This window comes from Coenobita brevimanus, chromosome 112 (assembly GCF_032717465.1).
Source record: "Coenobita brevimanus isolate Jiangsu-jjx chromosome 112, ASM3271746v2, whole genome shotgun sequence".
In the NCBI taxonomy this organism is placed as follows: domain Eukaryota; kingdom Metazoa; phylum Arthropoda; class Malacostraca; order Decapoda; family Coenobitidae; genus Coenobita; species Coenobita brevimanus.
This window is the reverse complement of record NC_137065.1, coordinates 23,905,924-23,922,787: the sequence shown is the minus strand read 5'-3', so window position 1 is coordinate 23,922,787 and position 16,864 is coordinate 23,905,924. Positions and strand designations below refer to the sequence as shown.

The window sequence follows — 16,864 nt, the reverse complement described above, 5'->3', positions numbered from 1 at the left end:
TGACTCTGCAGTGGAACGTGAACTAGCCGAATAATCTATGGTAATGATGGATAGTGACTTTGATCCTTCGGGGGATTCGTGTGATGAGCCGGGTGAGGAAATCGTGCCAGAAACTACTAGTACGAGTGCTTCAGTGTCCCAGGTTATCCCTAGCTCCAAGGGAAAGGAGCCATTAGTGCAGCAAGGGAAGGAATTTGGGAAGGGAATGAAAAGGCGGAGGGTTAGCCCCGGAACAATGGCCCCACATGACCCAGCCCGGCATGAGTCCCGAGATGATTCACCTCCCTGTTCCCCAAGCCCCACTTCACTCATTTCTTCCTCTTCTTCTGCTGAATTATCTCCGGAGTCTTCGTCGTCGGAGTCACCACCAGCATCAACAGTGAAGGCAGGCCGTAGAGGAAGAGGTAAATCCCTGACCCCTAAAGGAAGAGTTGCTAGTAGAGTAAGGGCTGCTAATGCTGTACGGCAACCCAGGGTCAATGCGAATGACCTTGAACCTGATAAATCTGCCTCACAGCCACCCTCCACCCTCACCCACCCTGCACTGCCACGACAGGGAATCCTGGACGCCTTTGCGTGGACAGAAGGGTCCGATGTTGTCCCTGAATATCTCCATTTTGACGAGAGTTCCTCAGGAATACAGCATGCCTTCACTCTTGACGAGGATGCTGAGTGTGTGGACTTCCTTTTGGCCTGCCTCAATGACGAAGTCATGCAGCACATATGTGATGAGACCAACAGGTATGAATCATAACGTGCTGCAAGTGGTACAGGTGCAGCCAAGATGCAACAGTGGTCCATGCTGGGAGTGCAGGAGCTGTATGTGTTCTTCACCCTCATGCTTCTCATGCCACACTCAAAGACACATGAGTTGGAAGAATACTGGTCCATGGACCCCTTACTACCCTCACCCACCTTCAATAAGTACATGGCCAGAGATCGCTTCTGGAACATCATGGGAAACCTGTACTTTGCCGACAACGACGTACCTTCCCAAACCGACCCACTCTGGAAGATCCGGGTGATTCTGAGCAGAATGAAGGATAAGTTTATGACATTCTTCCACCCCTTTCAGAAGGTTGTCATTGACGAATCCTTGGTTTTGTTCAGAGGACGTCTTAGGTTTGTGCAGTACATTCCAAGCAAACGCCATCACTTTGGAATCAAGTTCTTTGTACTGTGCGACTGTAAGACGGGGTACATCCTTGACTTCGTCATTTATTCAGCCAGCACTGTCGATCTTGATAATACACACCCCCTAGGCTTCTCAGGCTGTGTAGTGAAAGTGCTCCTTGAAAGGTATTTTGGTGGGAATCATGTGCTGTATACAGACAACTATTATACAGCACCGAAACTTGCCAAATACCTTTCAGAGCACGGCATCAGCTCCTGCGGCACTGTCAAGAGTAGTCGTGCCCACTTCCCTAAATTCCCAGAGGCAGGAACCTCGCAGCGAGGAGACGTGCACTTACACAAGTCTGAGAAGATGCTGGCAATACGGTGGCATGACAGGAGGGTTGTGCACATGCTCACCACCGTACACAAGGGGGAAATGACAGACAGTGGGAAGGTCGACCGTAGGACAGGCGAACCTGTAAGGAAACCTGATGCTGTCTTAGACTACAATATCAACATGCAGCTGGTGGACAAGTCCGACATGATGATTGGAGAGATCGACTGCCTCAGGAAGAATACTAGGTGGTAAAGGAAAGTTTTTCTGCATCTCATAGACATGACGATGCTGAACGCCTTCATCCTGTACAAGATGAAGGTCAAGCCACCCAAGTCCTTCTCCCTGAGGTTGTTCGCCAGGACTTGTGTTCAGCAGCTGCTTGAAAGATATGGTAGGGTGACAGCAGCAATTCCAAGGCGCCATCCAGTAACACTTCCCGACAGACTTGAGCAGAGGGCGTACATGGATCGGCACAGACTGGTGCAAATGCCTGCCACAAGCAAGAGGAAGGCTGCGATCCGCAGGTGCCAGGTGTGTGCACATACCACTCGACGCACACCTGAGCACAAACGCACCTCTTGCAGTGCGCTTAGTGCCAGGTTCCCCTCTGTGTTACCTGCGTCTTTGATTACCACAGCCAGAAGCAGTTCTAAAAGTGCAAGTGGGAAAGGAAAATAATGTGTAAATAATATGTAAATAATGTGTAAATAGCAAGTGAAAGCAATAGATGTACAGTACATATGATTGAACAGTGTAATATAGTTTTATGTTACTGAAAGTGACAGTGAATAACATAGTGTAAGTAAAATAGAAGTGTAAATATTGAAAATACAATAGAAAATGTAAATAGTAATGTAAGTAATTAGTAATATAAGAATATGAGTACAAATACTTGCGGTTATAACAGTGAAAGTGAATCCGTGGCTCTCTACATATTTTACTGAATGAAAAATTGAATGACTTCAGTGACAATAAACTAATACTACTGAAGGAAACTTATGGATAAAGACTGCAGATATATATAAGTGTTATATAGTAATAGAAATACAAAGTGTGAGGGGTTTTATGAATAATAAATGACAATACCAACAGCGAACTAGCACAAGTGGGAAGGTCATGCGTGCTCGTTATTTTCATTGCTTTCACTGTTTTTTTTTTGGAGTATGGATCCCAAACTACTTGATAATCATAGAATAGTGTTTATTGTGATAATATCTGGCTGTGGTAATCATATTACGGGTTGTCGGGAAGTGTAAAGTGGAGACTTCGTTACCCAAATTCAGAGGTCTCCACAAGTCCTACGGTAATCGACGAAGGCTCAACAAACATCCCGGGAGAAAGCTGAAGGTATTTGCCATAAGCATATATAATTTTAATATTCTAGGACTAATAACTGATTTTTGGCAAATATTTTTTGAGAGTCTGTCGGAGCCTGAATATGCCCGCGGGACACGCAAAACATTGGGAAACAAGCCCGCGGTGTAAGGGTTAATGAAACTGATGCTGCACAATGAGGAGGAAGGATAATCCAGAATGTTTATAAAGTATGAAATTAGTTTAATGTGACACTGTGCGATAAGAATGAGAACGGGAAGCCTCTACAGAAAACCTGGTAGGGGAATATTTTCCTTAGTAATACACATCATTCTTCTTGTAAGATATTTGCAGCCACACACACCTCAGTGCACTGTGACAGCATGGCAGCATGGATTGACCTGAAAAAAAGTGTCCTATCATGATCTTAGGCACCAAAGTGATGAGACATGACCCAAGACAGCAGCAGAAGGAGGCAGGGAGTCTTGTGAAAGACCAAGGCTTTGAATGTGCTAGGCCAGGGAGGGAGGGGGGGGCGGGCTGGCTCGGTTCGCACACACGCACGCTGAGGACGTGGCCTAGTGCAAGGTAAAGAGAGACACCAGGTATAGTCAGGGGCAGGCCAAAACTGGTAGGGGGGTGCGCAATATGTCATCAGCGTCCAAGGACACAGGTTCAGTGGCTCACCCGCGCTCATACTCTCCCTGGCTGCCTACCTGTGCCGAGCTCCATTTTCTACGAACAGTGACGGGTGTGAAGCTTGTGAGACTGATGCATTTTACAGTAGAAAATGATGCGTGCATGTGCAGTGAAAGGATGTGAAGTGAAATATATAAAGGGATCAAAAGTACGTTTCTACAGATTTCCAAGAAACGAGACTCTAATAAAGGAGTGGATTAAATTATGTGGAAGGCCAGATTTTAATTACAAGAATAAAAATGTATGAAGCAGACATTTTCCACAAACATCATATGCAAGACACTTACAGTATGAATTACTACAGCTACCTGTACCTGTACGACAGAGAACACTGCCACCCGATGCAGTGCCTTCTCTCCATCTTCCAGAACAAGGTCAGTATAACGTATAATAACAAAATTGCCTGAGCCTTTAATAAGGTAATGTTTACATATAAATAATAATAACAACAGAAGTCCTAGCAGGCGTATGAAACAAATTTATGGAGATATTGGAGGTGATGGAATCACTATTTAATTGTTATCCTGGAAAAGATACTTTAACCCGCCCCGTCCCGACGACGTATGGGTACGTCACCACGATTTGCATTTGCCAGTCCCGGCGACGTACCAGTACGTCGTGCAATTGCAATGTGCATAATTTCGACAATTTTCAAATTTCGCGCTTGATTTGCGGTACGTACCATCGCCTGACCTTCCCCTACCTGCCACCAGGCGGGGACACTCGGCGACCCCGCGCGACCCACGCTAGCCCGCCGCTCGTCCACTCACCTGGTAGCCACGGTCCTGCTCAGACATGGCTAAGAGAGGTCTCTCAGAGAGCGAAATTCAAGTCGCCCTGGACACCTTTACCGGCGACAGTGATTCCCCACTGGATGACGAGGAGATGGACAAAGATTATGTGCAGCCAGACGAGGAAGAAACCACCAGCAGTGACGAGGAAGTTCCGTCACCAAGGAAACGGCAGTACGTGACTTACCGTGCTGCTAGAGAGGGGCAGGAGGCAAAGAAGGCACGTGGTATGTCATATCCCTATCCCCAGCATGCCTTGGAAGCCGAATTCGAGGTCGAGGACGAGGACGAGGACGGAGACGTGGGACGTGCTGCCACGTGGTATGGGCGGGAGGTGATTACGCATCGTGGCCCAGAGCGCACACCACGTCGTCTAAGCAGGTATGGGCCAAGCATTCTGTTTGGGGCGGTAGGAAGTGAAGTGGAGGGAGTGGGGAGTGAAATGGACATTCCTGGGATTAGGGAAAGTGAGAGTGAGGTGGGTGAGTCATTGCTCTCCCTACGCAGTGTGAGGCGGCAGAGTGGATCACGTGGGCCAGTGCGGGTGCGTTCCTTATCACGTGGGGTTGTGAGGGAGGGGGAAGGTGGGGAGGAACCACTCCCCAGCACGTCTTCTGCTCCCCAATATCAAACTATTTCATCCCCACAGCCCCCTAATGTTCCTCAAGGCCGTAAGGGTAAGGGAAAGGGAAAGGGTAAAGGCAGAGGGAAGAGGAGTGACAGTGGGGAAGCCCTCCGTACTCCTTCTCCCCAACCTCCCCAACCAGGATCTCCTCCACACCCAGACGAAGGCGGTGATGGGGACGAGGGATTTGTGTCGTGGGATTGGGAGGATGGGAGTGATTTTTCTCCCCTCATTCACCCCTTCACTGAGCAGGGGCGATCTGGCTGCATTGCACCAGGTATTCACTGTAATTCAAGCAGGTTGGATTTTTTCCACCTGTTTTTCAGTGAGGCCTTCGTTGATCAGATTGTGCTTCAAACAAACCTGTTTGCAAGCGGCCAGCGGCTAGAAAGTGAAAGATTGGGAACAAGGAGTAGGCATTCAATGATTTATGATTACCCTGTCTCCATTCCAGAAATGTTCTTATTTTTTGCCCTTGTCCTTTTGATGGGTATAATAAGAAAAATAGAATTCCTGCTTACTGGACTAGGGACCCTGTTATGTTTACCCCCATATTTGGTCAAGTGATGAGCCGTAATCGGTTTCAACAAATTCTAAGTCGCCTCCATTTTTATGATGCTAATGACCCTGCAAATACAAACAGCACGGACAAAATGAGGCGAATTAGGCTGGTCTTTGATCACCTCAGGCAAACCTTTCGATCCTCATTCTATCCCTATAGAGATCTCGTCATAGACGAGAGTCTCGTGTTGTGGAGAGGCAATATTTCATTCAGACAGTATATACCCAGCAAAAGGCACCGTTTTGGGTTCAAGATCTTTGTTATGTGTGACTGTAGGACTGGATACGTGCAAGACATAGTCTTGTATACCGGTGCACAGACAGACATAATAGAAGATCGAAGTATAGGACTTTCTGGAGCAGTGGTAAAGACGATGATACAAGACTACCTTCATCGTGGTCACGTTCTCTACCTCGACAACTGGTACACTAGCCCTCTTCTTGCTCGTTATCTTCACAGACATGAAACGGGAGTATGTGGAACCGTAAAGGTGAACCGGCGTCACATGGTCAAGGTAGGGTGGAAACTTGCAAGGAGTGAGGTTGTCTTCTTCAAAGCAAACAACATCCTTGCAACAATGTGGAACCACAACAGAGAAGTAAGCCTCTTGTCCACGGTTCACCGCCCCTTGATGCACCGTACTGATTCTGTTGATTACCATAGCGAGAGCAGGCGTCGTGTTTGGAAACCTGAATGTGTCATGGACTATAATATAAACATGCGCCTCGTGGACCAGTCAGACTCCATGATATCGACGGTAGAGTGTGCCAGGACCACGATGAAGTGGTATAAGAAACTGTTCTTTCACTTGCTAGATAACATTGCTCTGAATTGCCACCACCTTCACGCCATGACCACAGGAGTTCAGGAAACCTTTGAAGGGTTTGTGAGGGAGCTCACACGAGAAATCTTTGCAAAATATGAGGTTGAAAGGCCCCAACAGCGCCCCCGCACTGCCCCTATTACCCACACTCCCCAGAGAATATCCGCCCGCCATTTCCCCACTCCTATCCCGCCCCAGCCCAACAGACCTAGACCCCAGCGCAGGTGTCACGTGTGCAGTAATTCCCAGGTGCGACTCACGACACAGAGGAAGGACACCCGCTATGAGTGCGTGCAGTGTGACGTGGGTCTGTGTAATCACCCATGTTTTAGTGAATACCACACGTTGCTGCAATTTTAGCATGGTGTGATTGCGAAAGGACGCAGAAATTATGATGTAAATGCGACAGACAGACGCTCTGTGAAAAAATCAGTCATGTGGATCGCCAAATATTAGTATAAAGTGCCTACGGGTAGAACATAAGTGCAAACATTGGGTGTAAGTATATAAATCTGCCCTAAGTTGAAACTTACATAGAGAGGGTTGTTTGATGCGATATTCTGTCGCTCAGTGCAATAAATACTGCCCCTTATTATATATTTTCTATTATGTGACATTCTTACTGGTATAATATAAGTTCAAGTTATTGTATATGATGATGTATTTCCTAAGTCAAATATTCACAGCGTGTCTATAAAGATAAGATTTCCTGACGCCTAGTCGAATGAATAAGGCACGTATTAGTCAAAATAAAAGTCAGCAAGTGATAAAGTGAATAATTTGTATATAAGTGTGTGCGTGAATTAGTATATAAGTGTGTGCGTGAATTAGTATATAAGTGTGTGAGTATTATGTATGACGTAACATTCCTTGCGAGGGTATTTTCAGGCGATATGCTCACGCTCACTTGAATAAATAATGGCAGTAAGTATGTACAGTGCATTGGAGGGGTGTAAACGTGTGTAATGTAAGTGGGAAAATATAATTGGAGTGAATAAATAAAGTAGATGATGAAACACGAGTGTTTGAGATCGTGGTTGCTACGTGAATAGGCGCTAGCATATCGCTAAATGCCCTCGTAATGAATGAAAATAATTGAAAACCTTCACAGTGGTGGGGGAAAGGTTCTATGTAAATGGGAAAATAATTAGAAAGTGATAAAACAATTTGGTATGTTGAAATACGAGACATAGCGAGTGCGCTTACTAAGCTGATGTGCGCTAAACTTATGCTGCATGTCATCAAAATGAATGAAAACATCTGAAATCACTTACAAACAGTTGTAATTGGTAAATTGTCATTGAAACAGAAGTATACAAGTAGAAAATGATAGGTTGACTCATAACAGAAAATTAGCAGATAGCATGATACGACTCGGACCTAACTCGCTATGCTCGCGCGATGGTACAATGCTTATTTTTCCTATATATGTGTCTGAAATCCATTATATTGTTACTGTTATTGTTTATTAGTACAAATTCAATAAATGTAGAGGTGTTGTGTGTTGTTTGTCCCATTACTCCTTACCATAGAAAACGTTTACGCATATCCAGCCCATTACAGAATACGATACCTGCGGGGGGAAACCGCACCTGTATAGACCACTTATAGACTGCAGAGACAACTTTCTTCAAGATTTTCCATAGTTTCTCGACCTAAGCGGAAGTTTCATAAGAAAAAAAATTTTTCCAAAAAGGCTCGGGACTGGGGGATGTCATAGGTGCGGAAAGGCTCGGGACGTGACGGGTTAAAACCTGGGAAAAACTGTTTTCAAACACTGTCAGCGGAAATAAAAAAAAAAAAACATGTAAATCTGCCTCATGATGTTATATATTTTCTTGTTAAATGTAGAGTGTAATTTAGGATAAGAATACTAAACAAACAAATTGCAAACATAAAAATATACAAAGAAAAAGATGGAAAAACTTGTAAAATAAATATACAAAAATTCTGTCGCTCTGTTTTATTCATCACTCCATTATACTCTAATGAAGAAACATTTTACTGCTTTTATTTTCAGCAAATAGGAGGGAACGTAACAGAGAAAGGGGCGAGGTAAGGTGTGGGAGTGTCGAGGCTGGTCTCCCGTTCTTCGTACCGATCTCAACACCTCTTTCTCTCTCTCTCTCTCTCTCTCCGCCACACACACAGCTGACGTCACTTCACCCCTGACCCTCCAGAAAGGCTGCGCGTGTCTATACCTGGTGTCTCTCTTTACCTTGGCCTAGTGCACCCATCGGAACACGGGCACGCCAAAAGCCGAAATTTACCTCCATTGAACTCCTCCTCACTCCAAATCGCCACCACCTAGCAACCTGGAGAAACTTGCATTGGAAAGGGATACTGTAGAGTTGATGAGCAATATAAGCTTTATTTGAACTTCTGTGCTGTGTAGTTGCCGAGCTATAAGAGTGTGACGTAGAGCTGTTTTGTGAAACTTGCCTGTAGGTTGTGGGAAGAAAGTGTAAAAAACACCCGTACCCTAAGGGTTAAATGATTCACGCCGCTGAGTAAATGTTGTTTGTAGACATTTGTAATTTGCAAATTAAACGTCTTTCTCACCACGCTTCAGGTCAGCACGCAAGAATTATCAAACAGCTTTGATTCATTCCATGTACTTAACTCCACAACGCTCAACAATAAAAAATAATAATAATGATCGTCAACCTTTTTCGCTGGGCATGCTGCTGATGCTTCTCCTTCTGTTGTGCTTTCTCTCTACTAGATTTCTGAACCCATCCTCACTGTACTGTGTGTGAAAAAGTGGTCATGATGATGATAATGATGATGATAGTGGTTGTTGTTGTTGTTGTTGTTGTTGGTGGTGGTGGTGATGAGGATGATGACGATGACGAGGATTTATTATTTTATTCCAACATCTCACTTTGCATTGCAATGCGTGAAAGCCTCCCACATAAACTAAAACAAAATGATCACCCATAAATCATCCCAAACTATATACTAAAAGCCATCAAGTTAAACCACACTGTTTTCGGAATCAACATTATATATATATATATATATATATATATATATATATATATATATATATATATATATATATATATATATATATATATACAACTACCTTACATTTGCCACTCAAATTGGTACACTAGTTTATTCTGGTCACCCAGACGATTATATTCAGCTAATAAGAGACTTTTCGAACTAGAGGAGTTATACAAGGTACATGATCTTAAACTGTTTCCCTAATTAAGTTGAATAAAAATTGTTGAATAAATCTGGAACACAAATTTTACGCATGACCAACTGATGGGGTTTTGGTTCTAACCCATCACCCAATTTCTTATTTTTATTTTTACAACACCGGAAGCTGAGATCATAATTTATCATTCAAGTAAAAAAAAAAAGGGGAGGGGGGACTTTTGCCCATCGTGAATGATCGTGTGATCTTTAGGAGCCAAGGAGGAAAGTGCTTGGTAGGAGGGAGAGAGATATCCTCTAACTGTGGAACAGATGTGGTGTATTATTATAGCAAGCCAACATTTAATCTTAACTTACCTTCTGTCTCCAACAGACGGAGCTTATGCAGCACTGTGTACCATCTTTCATCTTTCTCATTCCCCCCCAGATGTCAGTGTATGTTATTTTCTCTACTCTTTGCAGTGTGTTCCGTGTTGTCAGGAAATGAACGTGTTTCCTGGGCAGTAACACCTTCCACGGCCTCGGCAGGCAGGAAGTGTTGAACAAATTTTTAATTGTAATTATCCACTGTGTCTTCAACAGAAGACAGAGCTTGTACACAACGTGAGTGGAGGTGTAATCATTAGCAACCAGAGCCTAGTGCTACAGCGGGTGACACGCTGGGCATCGGGTCCATACCAGTGTGTGGCTTCCAACACTGAGGGTGACGGCTATTCAAATCCAGTCATGCTGAAAGTGAAATGTGAGTATTCTGTCCACTATCATTTGACTTTATTTTAGTTGTTGCAGTAGGAGAGCACCGTATTCCAGCTGATAAAGTAGATTTGTAGCATCTCTTCCTCGCTGGTGATATGTGCAGTATAATGCACCTTTTACCCTCTGTTTAGTTACTATGAGAAGCTATTCTGATAATATATATATATATATATATATATATATATATATATATATATATATATATATATATATATATATATATATATGTGTGTGTGTGTGTGTGTGTGTGTGTGTGTGTGTGTGTGTGTGTGTGTAATGCTGATAGCCACAGGGAAAAAGGAAAACAAAATATCCAAAGTGCTTTCGTGCATTCACATCTACTAACTTTGCTTTCCTCTGAATATGTGAATACTCGTACACGAAAGAATTTGAGATATTTTCATGTTTCATTTTTCCCTTTGGTATCAACATATATATGAATCACGTGTTCCTAGTGATTTATTTGCCTATCTATCTGCCTGTCTATCTATCTGTATAGACAGATAGATTGATAGATAAGTAGACTGATAGGCATATAGATAGATATAAAGCATATGCGATATATTCGTAAAAATCGCCGACAAAATATACGTTGACGTCGTTTATTCAGCCAAGAATCCTAAACACTGTATTGGTTCCAACATTGAGGGTGAAGGGCATTCCAGCACAGTCATATGCTGAGTTAAATGGGACTACAGTAACTAAGACCATATACTGTTGTTGTAGTTGTTGTGCTTTGTATGGCTGCCAACAACAAGAGTGATAGTCATTCGAATTCAGTTATACCGAGAGCCATGTGTGACTGACAGGTCCACTGACATTTCCCGTCACTCTACATATCGTGGTAATTAAAACCGGTAGTACTGGTTCATCTTGTCACTCTACAGTAGTTTTTGTGGCTAAGAAACTCGCTCACTGCTATTTGATAGTAGTGTAGTTAGTATTTGTGTAATTGTCAGAACATTTCAGTCCAGTCACGCTGAGAGTCAAGTGTGAGTATATTGACCACTGACATTTCGTATTACTATTTATGTAACTGTCACTTGGAACTATGTAAAATGTGCAGAAATACTTGTGGAAGTTGGCGTGTATGGTAGCTTAATCTCGGGGTTTATTGTCCCATCATATAAAAGTCTGACTACTGGGTGAAAGGCTTCTGTTTCTCCGTTCATATCAATCCTCTGGAACAAAATCATCTGATGGAAGCAAGGATAAACTACTATAGATGGACGTCATCATACTGTGTGGATGAATGGAGATTATAAAACTCATTCTGTAGCACATATTCGAGTGTAAGTGTGGTGTGGCTGGAACACACAGGAGGAATAATAAGGTTTGTGTGGTCTGGTTTGAATCTCTCTCTCTCTCTCTCTCTCTCTCTCTCTCTCTCTCTAGCGGTATACAGTATTCGGTACTTCTGTCTCTCTGTTTATGTATCTATCTGTCCGTCTGTCTGTCTGTGTGTCTGTCTATTCTCTCCTCCTTACCCCAGACGCGCCAGTGTGTCGTGGTGGTCAGGTGGAGTACCACGGAGCAGCCAAGTACGAGAAGGTGGATATTCCCTGCCAACTAGATGCTCACCCAGTCCCCACAACCTTCACATGGACCTTTAATAACAGTGGAGAGAGCGTTGATATTCCGCAGGTGGGTCGATATACCACACGTGTGTAGATATTCTACAGGAGGGTCGATGTTCCACAGGTGGGCAGATATTCCACAAATGGGCAGATGTTCTACAGGTGGGTCGACATTCCACAGTTGGGTCGACATTCCACAAGAGAATAGATATTCCATGAATTGATATTCCGGAAATTGGTAGGTATTCCGCAGGTGGAGCGATATTCTACAGGTGAATTGATATTGCTTAAGTGGGGCAGTATTCCACGGGCATGTCAACACTCTGCAGTTGGTCCATTTTCTTCAGGATATTTGGAGGTATAAAAATAGCCCTCAGTAGTTAGAGATATGTTCCAAATTATCAGAGTTGTATCACATATACGGAAACACAGGCAAGTAGTCTAACTTAACCTAATACAACTAACCTAACCTAACGTTCAATAACAGCGGCGGGAATGGTTTTGTGCTTGCGAGGTATACTTCAAACTGTTAGCCGTTTCAGCACTACATGGTTGCTTGTATAAGTACTTTAAGTACTTTACCTGACCTACTGTAAGGCTATCATCACATATTTCAGAGAATAACATAGTATTTTGGAGCTTTTCCTTGTTCTGTACTATTATATTTAATAATCAGGCCATCTATGATTAACCTCCCTTGAGGAAGGCGGTGGCTCAGTCGGTAGAGAGGTGGCCTGCAGTCCTTCCGGACCCAGGTTCAAATCCCCGCTGGGGCAGGGAACAGTTTAAGGATTTGAATTTCATGCAGTCAGACTTTACTGATCTACCAGAAGTCCCGCCGACATATCGTAAAAATACCCCCGCTGATACCAATACACCAGTCCTGTATTAGACAGCCCTAGCATGTATTCAGTATGGACGGTGGTGTTAGAGCCGAAGTGGTGACATGTGGAGGTATATGGTATGTAGGAGGGCTACTGAGCCTCGGGAGTAGGCTGTGAAGCCTATGCCCATAGTAAGACACATTAAAAAAAAAAAAAATCTTTTCAGAGCCACATCCGGATGATGGGTTCGGGGTCCACCGTCAGCTACACCCCAAACACCGAGTTGGACTACGGCACACTGCTATGCTGGGGGAAGAACAGCGTCGGTACCCAGCGATGGCCTTGTGTATTCCATGTGTTCCCGGCAGGTAAGGGAGAACAGCGGGGCAAAATATAGGCTGACAGGCAGAATGACAGGTAGATTGACAGGGGAACGGGTTGAGGGACAGGCAGAGTGATATGTAGAGATAGACAGACACGAAGACATGCAGAGAGAGAGAGAGTGACGGAAGTTGACAGGCAGTGACATGCAAACAAGCAAAGTAAGAGATAACCAGACAGAGTGACTGACAGAACGACAGACAGGCATAATTATGATATAAGAAGAGATGAGCAGAAGACAGAGGCTTAAATTCATGGATATGTACTGCTCGGGGGCCATTATCCCCTGCAGTATGGGGATATCTGTATTATTTTTATTGAATCCAGGCGATTTTCATTACACAACAGACGAAAAACTTCTCGAAAAATAGGAGTTGAAAAGAGCATTATTAACCTGCTCTCTACCAGAGGGTTCTTCCAAGTTGAAAAGAATTGTCTAAAGGTTGAAAGATTGAAACGAAGTAAGGCAGATGCATTTAGCAAATCATATGTATTGACCGAGGAAAAATGTAAGAGAAAAAGAGGCTGACAGACGTTATACTATTGCTACTACAATTACTACTATTACCACTACCATCACCACCACCACCACTACTACTACTACTACTGATACTACTGCTGATACTACTACTACTACAACTACTACTACTACTACTACTACTTCTGCTACTACTACTATTACTACTACTACTACTGCTACTATTACTTCTACTGCTACTACTACTACTACTTCTACTGCTACTACTAATATTACTACTACTACTACTACTATTATTATTATTATTATTATTATTATTATTATTGATGTATTTTTTTATTGTTATCCTTGTTGTTGTTATTCTTATTGTTGTTATTATTTTTGTTCTTGTTGTTATAATCATTATTATTTCCAAAAACCGTCAAAGGACTTCACTACCGTTCGAAACACGTTTCTGCCTTTACAGTTAGAGGAACTGTGACAAAATTCATATCCATGATAAACTTCATTTAGAGACGTGTCAACATCCTAAACAACGAAGCTTAGGTATGAAACAGGCAGGTGGTAGGCAAGCATTATAGAAAGGGACGGTTGACAAACAGGAATTCGCATTCAAAATATTAATAAAGTAATTTGTAAATGGTAACTGCTTTTCATTAGTTCAATTTTCCCAAAAGCTCTGACGCAAGATGTTGGCCAGAGCATCACAAAAAGCCTCCCTCATGCATAAAGACAACACTAATGCAAGTTAGAGTCGTGTTATAAATGGCTTTGGAGATTCCCAACATCTCTTCTTCAGCGATTTATTTTTTCACACTGCACCTCAGTATCCGCTTGTATGTTAATGATACGAAGTATATTTATATTACAAAGATAAGAATAACACAAGACGATGTATGGGTGAAATATGCACAATACATCGCTAAGAAGGTGGTGCTGCGAAGTCCCCTGCATCACTTAGAGTACGGCTCTTAATCACTTCGATAAACATATTACACAAACAGATGAATTTATCCACTCCCAATCTGTATCTTTAATGAATAATATTCGAAGTCGCTTAGGTAACTGAATTACTGCCTGATTTGCATGGTAAGTTATAGTTTGACTTTCCTCCAAGACTCGCTACTTCTCTCCTCCCAGTCGCATTCGTGTAGGCTGCTCGCCAGGTGAATCTGTAAATATACAGATTCACAAAACTAGTGCCGGTGAGGGATGCCTTTACGTCGTAGCACTGACGTGGCCGGGCGGTGGAGATGCCTAGTTATGCAAGTGGCCCTTACCTCCCCCTCCCGCTCCCTGTCCCCCAAATGGAAGAAGGATTTCGGTAAAATAAAGGACACTTCAGCCTGCAGTCCACCAGGTTTACGTCTAAATGAGCCTAGATCTGCAACATCAACAGCAACAGCTACTGCTAGCATACTACTACTACTACTACTGCTGCTGTTGCTGCTGCTGCTGCTGCTACTACTACTACTACTACTACTACTACTACTACTTCTGCTGCTGCTGCGAAAAAACGACTTTCCCAAACAAGAATGCTTAGAATGCTCCCTATCGATTGTACTTGGATCATTAGGGAAGACTGCAAGCTTTTGCCAGGTTCTAATAATTCCATAGGATGTGACTCGCGGCACTCGGTTTCCAGTCGAATTTGTAGTAATACCTTCTTAGCCTTTCATTTCTGTGCTAAGACCTTACTGCTATCTGGGGACATTTGCCGAAATGGAAGAGCCAGTTATATATCCGTCATTATTATCGTCACTACGTATGGGCTTTCCTTAGGTGAACAAAGTCGTCTGGCGATAGCAAGGATTCAGTATAAAATACGTCGTCAGATGTAAGAGGTCAAGCTGAACTAAAGGGTATTCACTTAACTCAGTCATTTGGGACGAATGAATGGATACCCATGACTGGCCAACACAACGGGATAAAAGTGGGGTGGTAGGGCTGGAGGGAGAGTGGTGGGATAGCAGTTAGTGTGACCGTGAACCACGGGTGGAACGCTCACCGCACGCGTAGTACCGACTGAATTAGCCAATCAGCAGCAACCTTCAGACTGTTTCTGGCCTCCTTTGTGACTGGCTTAAGTGAAAGGTGTATAATGCCTGATTATCCTCTCTCTCTCTCTCTCTTTCTTCTTCTTCTTCTTCTTCTTCTTCTTCTTCTTCTTCCTCTCCTCCTCCTCCTCCTCCTCCTCCTCCTCCTCCTCCTCCTTCTTCTTCTTCACCTTCTTTTCCTTTTTCTTTTTCGTCATTTTCTGCTTTCAGTCACCCTCCCATACGCTGCATTCCAGTAATTTTTGTCAATTCACGCAGTTGCGGGTAGAAAATCGATTCACTCCAATAGATTACGTAGGAGACAGTGAATACTGATGTCAAAACCCGGTAATAACTCAATATTAGGTTCTAACACACTTACACAAAGTGCCTTAAATAGAAGTTCAAAAGCAATGGGGTGAATGAGGGCAGAGAAAGACAAGAGGAAGCAGTTCCTGCAGAGTGAGAACAGAAAGGCTACAAGAGGAAGAAAAGAGAAATACAGTTGAAAAGTGGAGGAGCGATTGGGTTGATGATTTGAAGCAGAAGCCTTGGTGGAAGGTATGTGTAAGTTGTTCATAGTAGAAATCTCCGCAGTATGTGTGCGGGGTGAAGAGAAGACGTAAGGGGGTGAGTGCAACTGCATGGTGGAATCAAAAGTTAAAACGCGATGTGGAGTTGAAGTATACAGTACATACAGTGAAGGACGTGAAGGGAAACAAGACAGCATTATGTGTAGAGATAGGAGAGGGGTGAACAGGCCAGTAAGAAAGAATAAGCAAAGGGTGCACGAGGAGCTTTTACAAATCTGAGTGTAAAATAGCCGGAATGTTAGTTGTTAAAGCCGATGAGAGATGGAAGAGAGGGTGATAGGGGAAATAGTAGCTGGGTGAAAGATAAAGTGGCAGAATGTTCGTGGAGAAGGGAGAGAAAGTGAGTTGGTGGAGAAAAAGTCTTAACCCGTCACGTCCCGAGGTTTTCCGCACCTCCGACATCCCCCAATCCCGAGCTATTTTGGAAAAAATTTTTTTTTGGCTAAAACTTCCTCTTTGGTTGAGAAACAAAGGAAAATCACCAAGAAAGGGCTTACCGTGGCCCATAAGTGGTCGGAACAGGTGAGGTCCCCCGCGCCAGCTATTGTATTCTATCATTGACGTGTGAGGCGCTCACGTTTTCTATGGTAGGAAATACTGAGAGAAACAACAAACAACAACTCTACATTTATTGAATTTGAACTAATAAACAATAAGAGTAGCAATATAATGGATTTCAAACATATATATGAAAATTAGCATTGTACCTTCGCGCGAGCATAGCGAGTTAGGTCTGAGTGGTAACATGCTATGTACTAAGTTTCTTGTATCACTCAACATATCA

At 43.3% G+C, this 16,864-nt stretch overlaps 1 protein-coding gene across 1 annotated transcript in view; it reads left to right on the top strand.

The window, feature by feature from the left end:
* Nucleotides 1-16,864, top strand: part of LOC145418134 (protein turtle homolog B-like) — a 192,501-nt gene that overhangs the window by 70,565 nt on the left and 105,072 nt on the right. Inside the window, exons 8-10 of the mRNA XM_080286657.1 lie at nt 10,018-10,177; nt 11,684-11,835; nt 12,819-12,960. Of these exons, the coding sequence (XP_080142783.1) occupies nt 10,018-10,177; nt 11,684-11,835; nt 12,819-12,960 (454 nt within the window). The remainder of the gene's footprint in view (nt 1-10,017; nt 10,178-11,683; nt 11,836-12,818; nt 12,961-16,864) is intronic.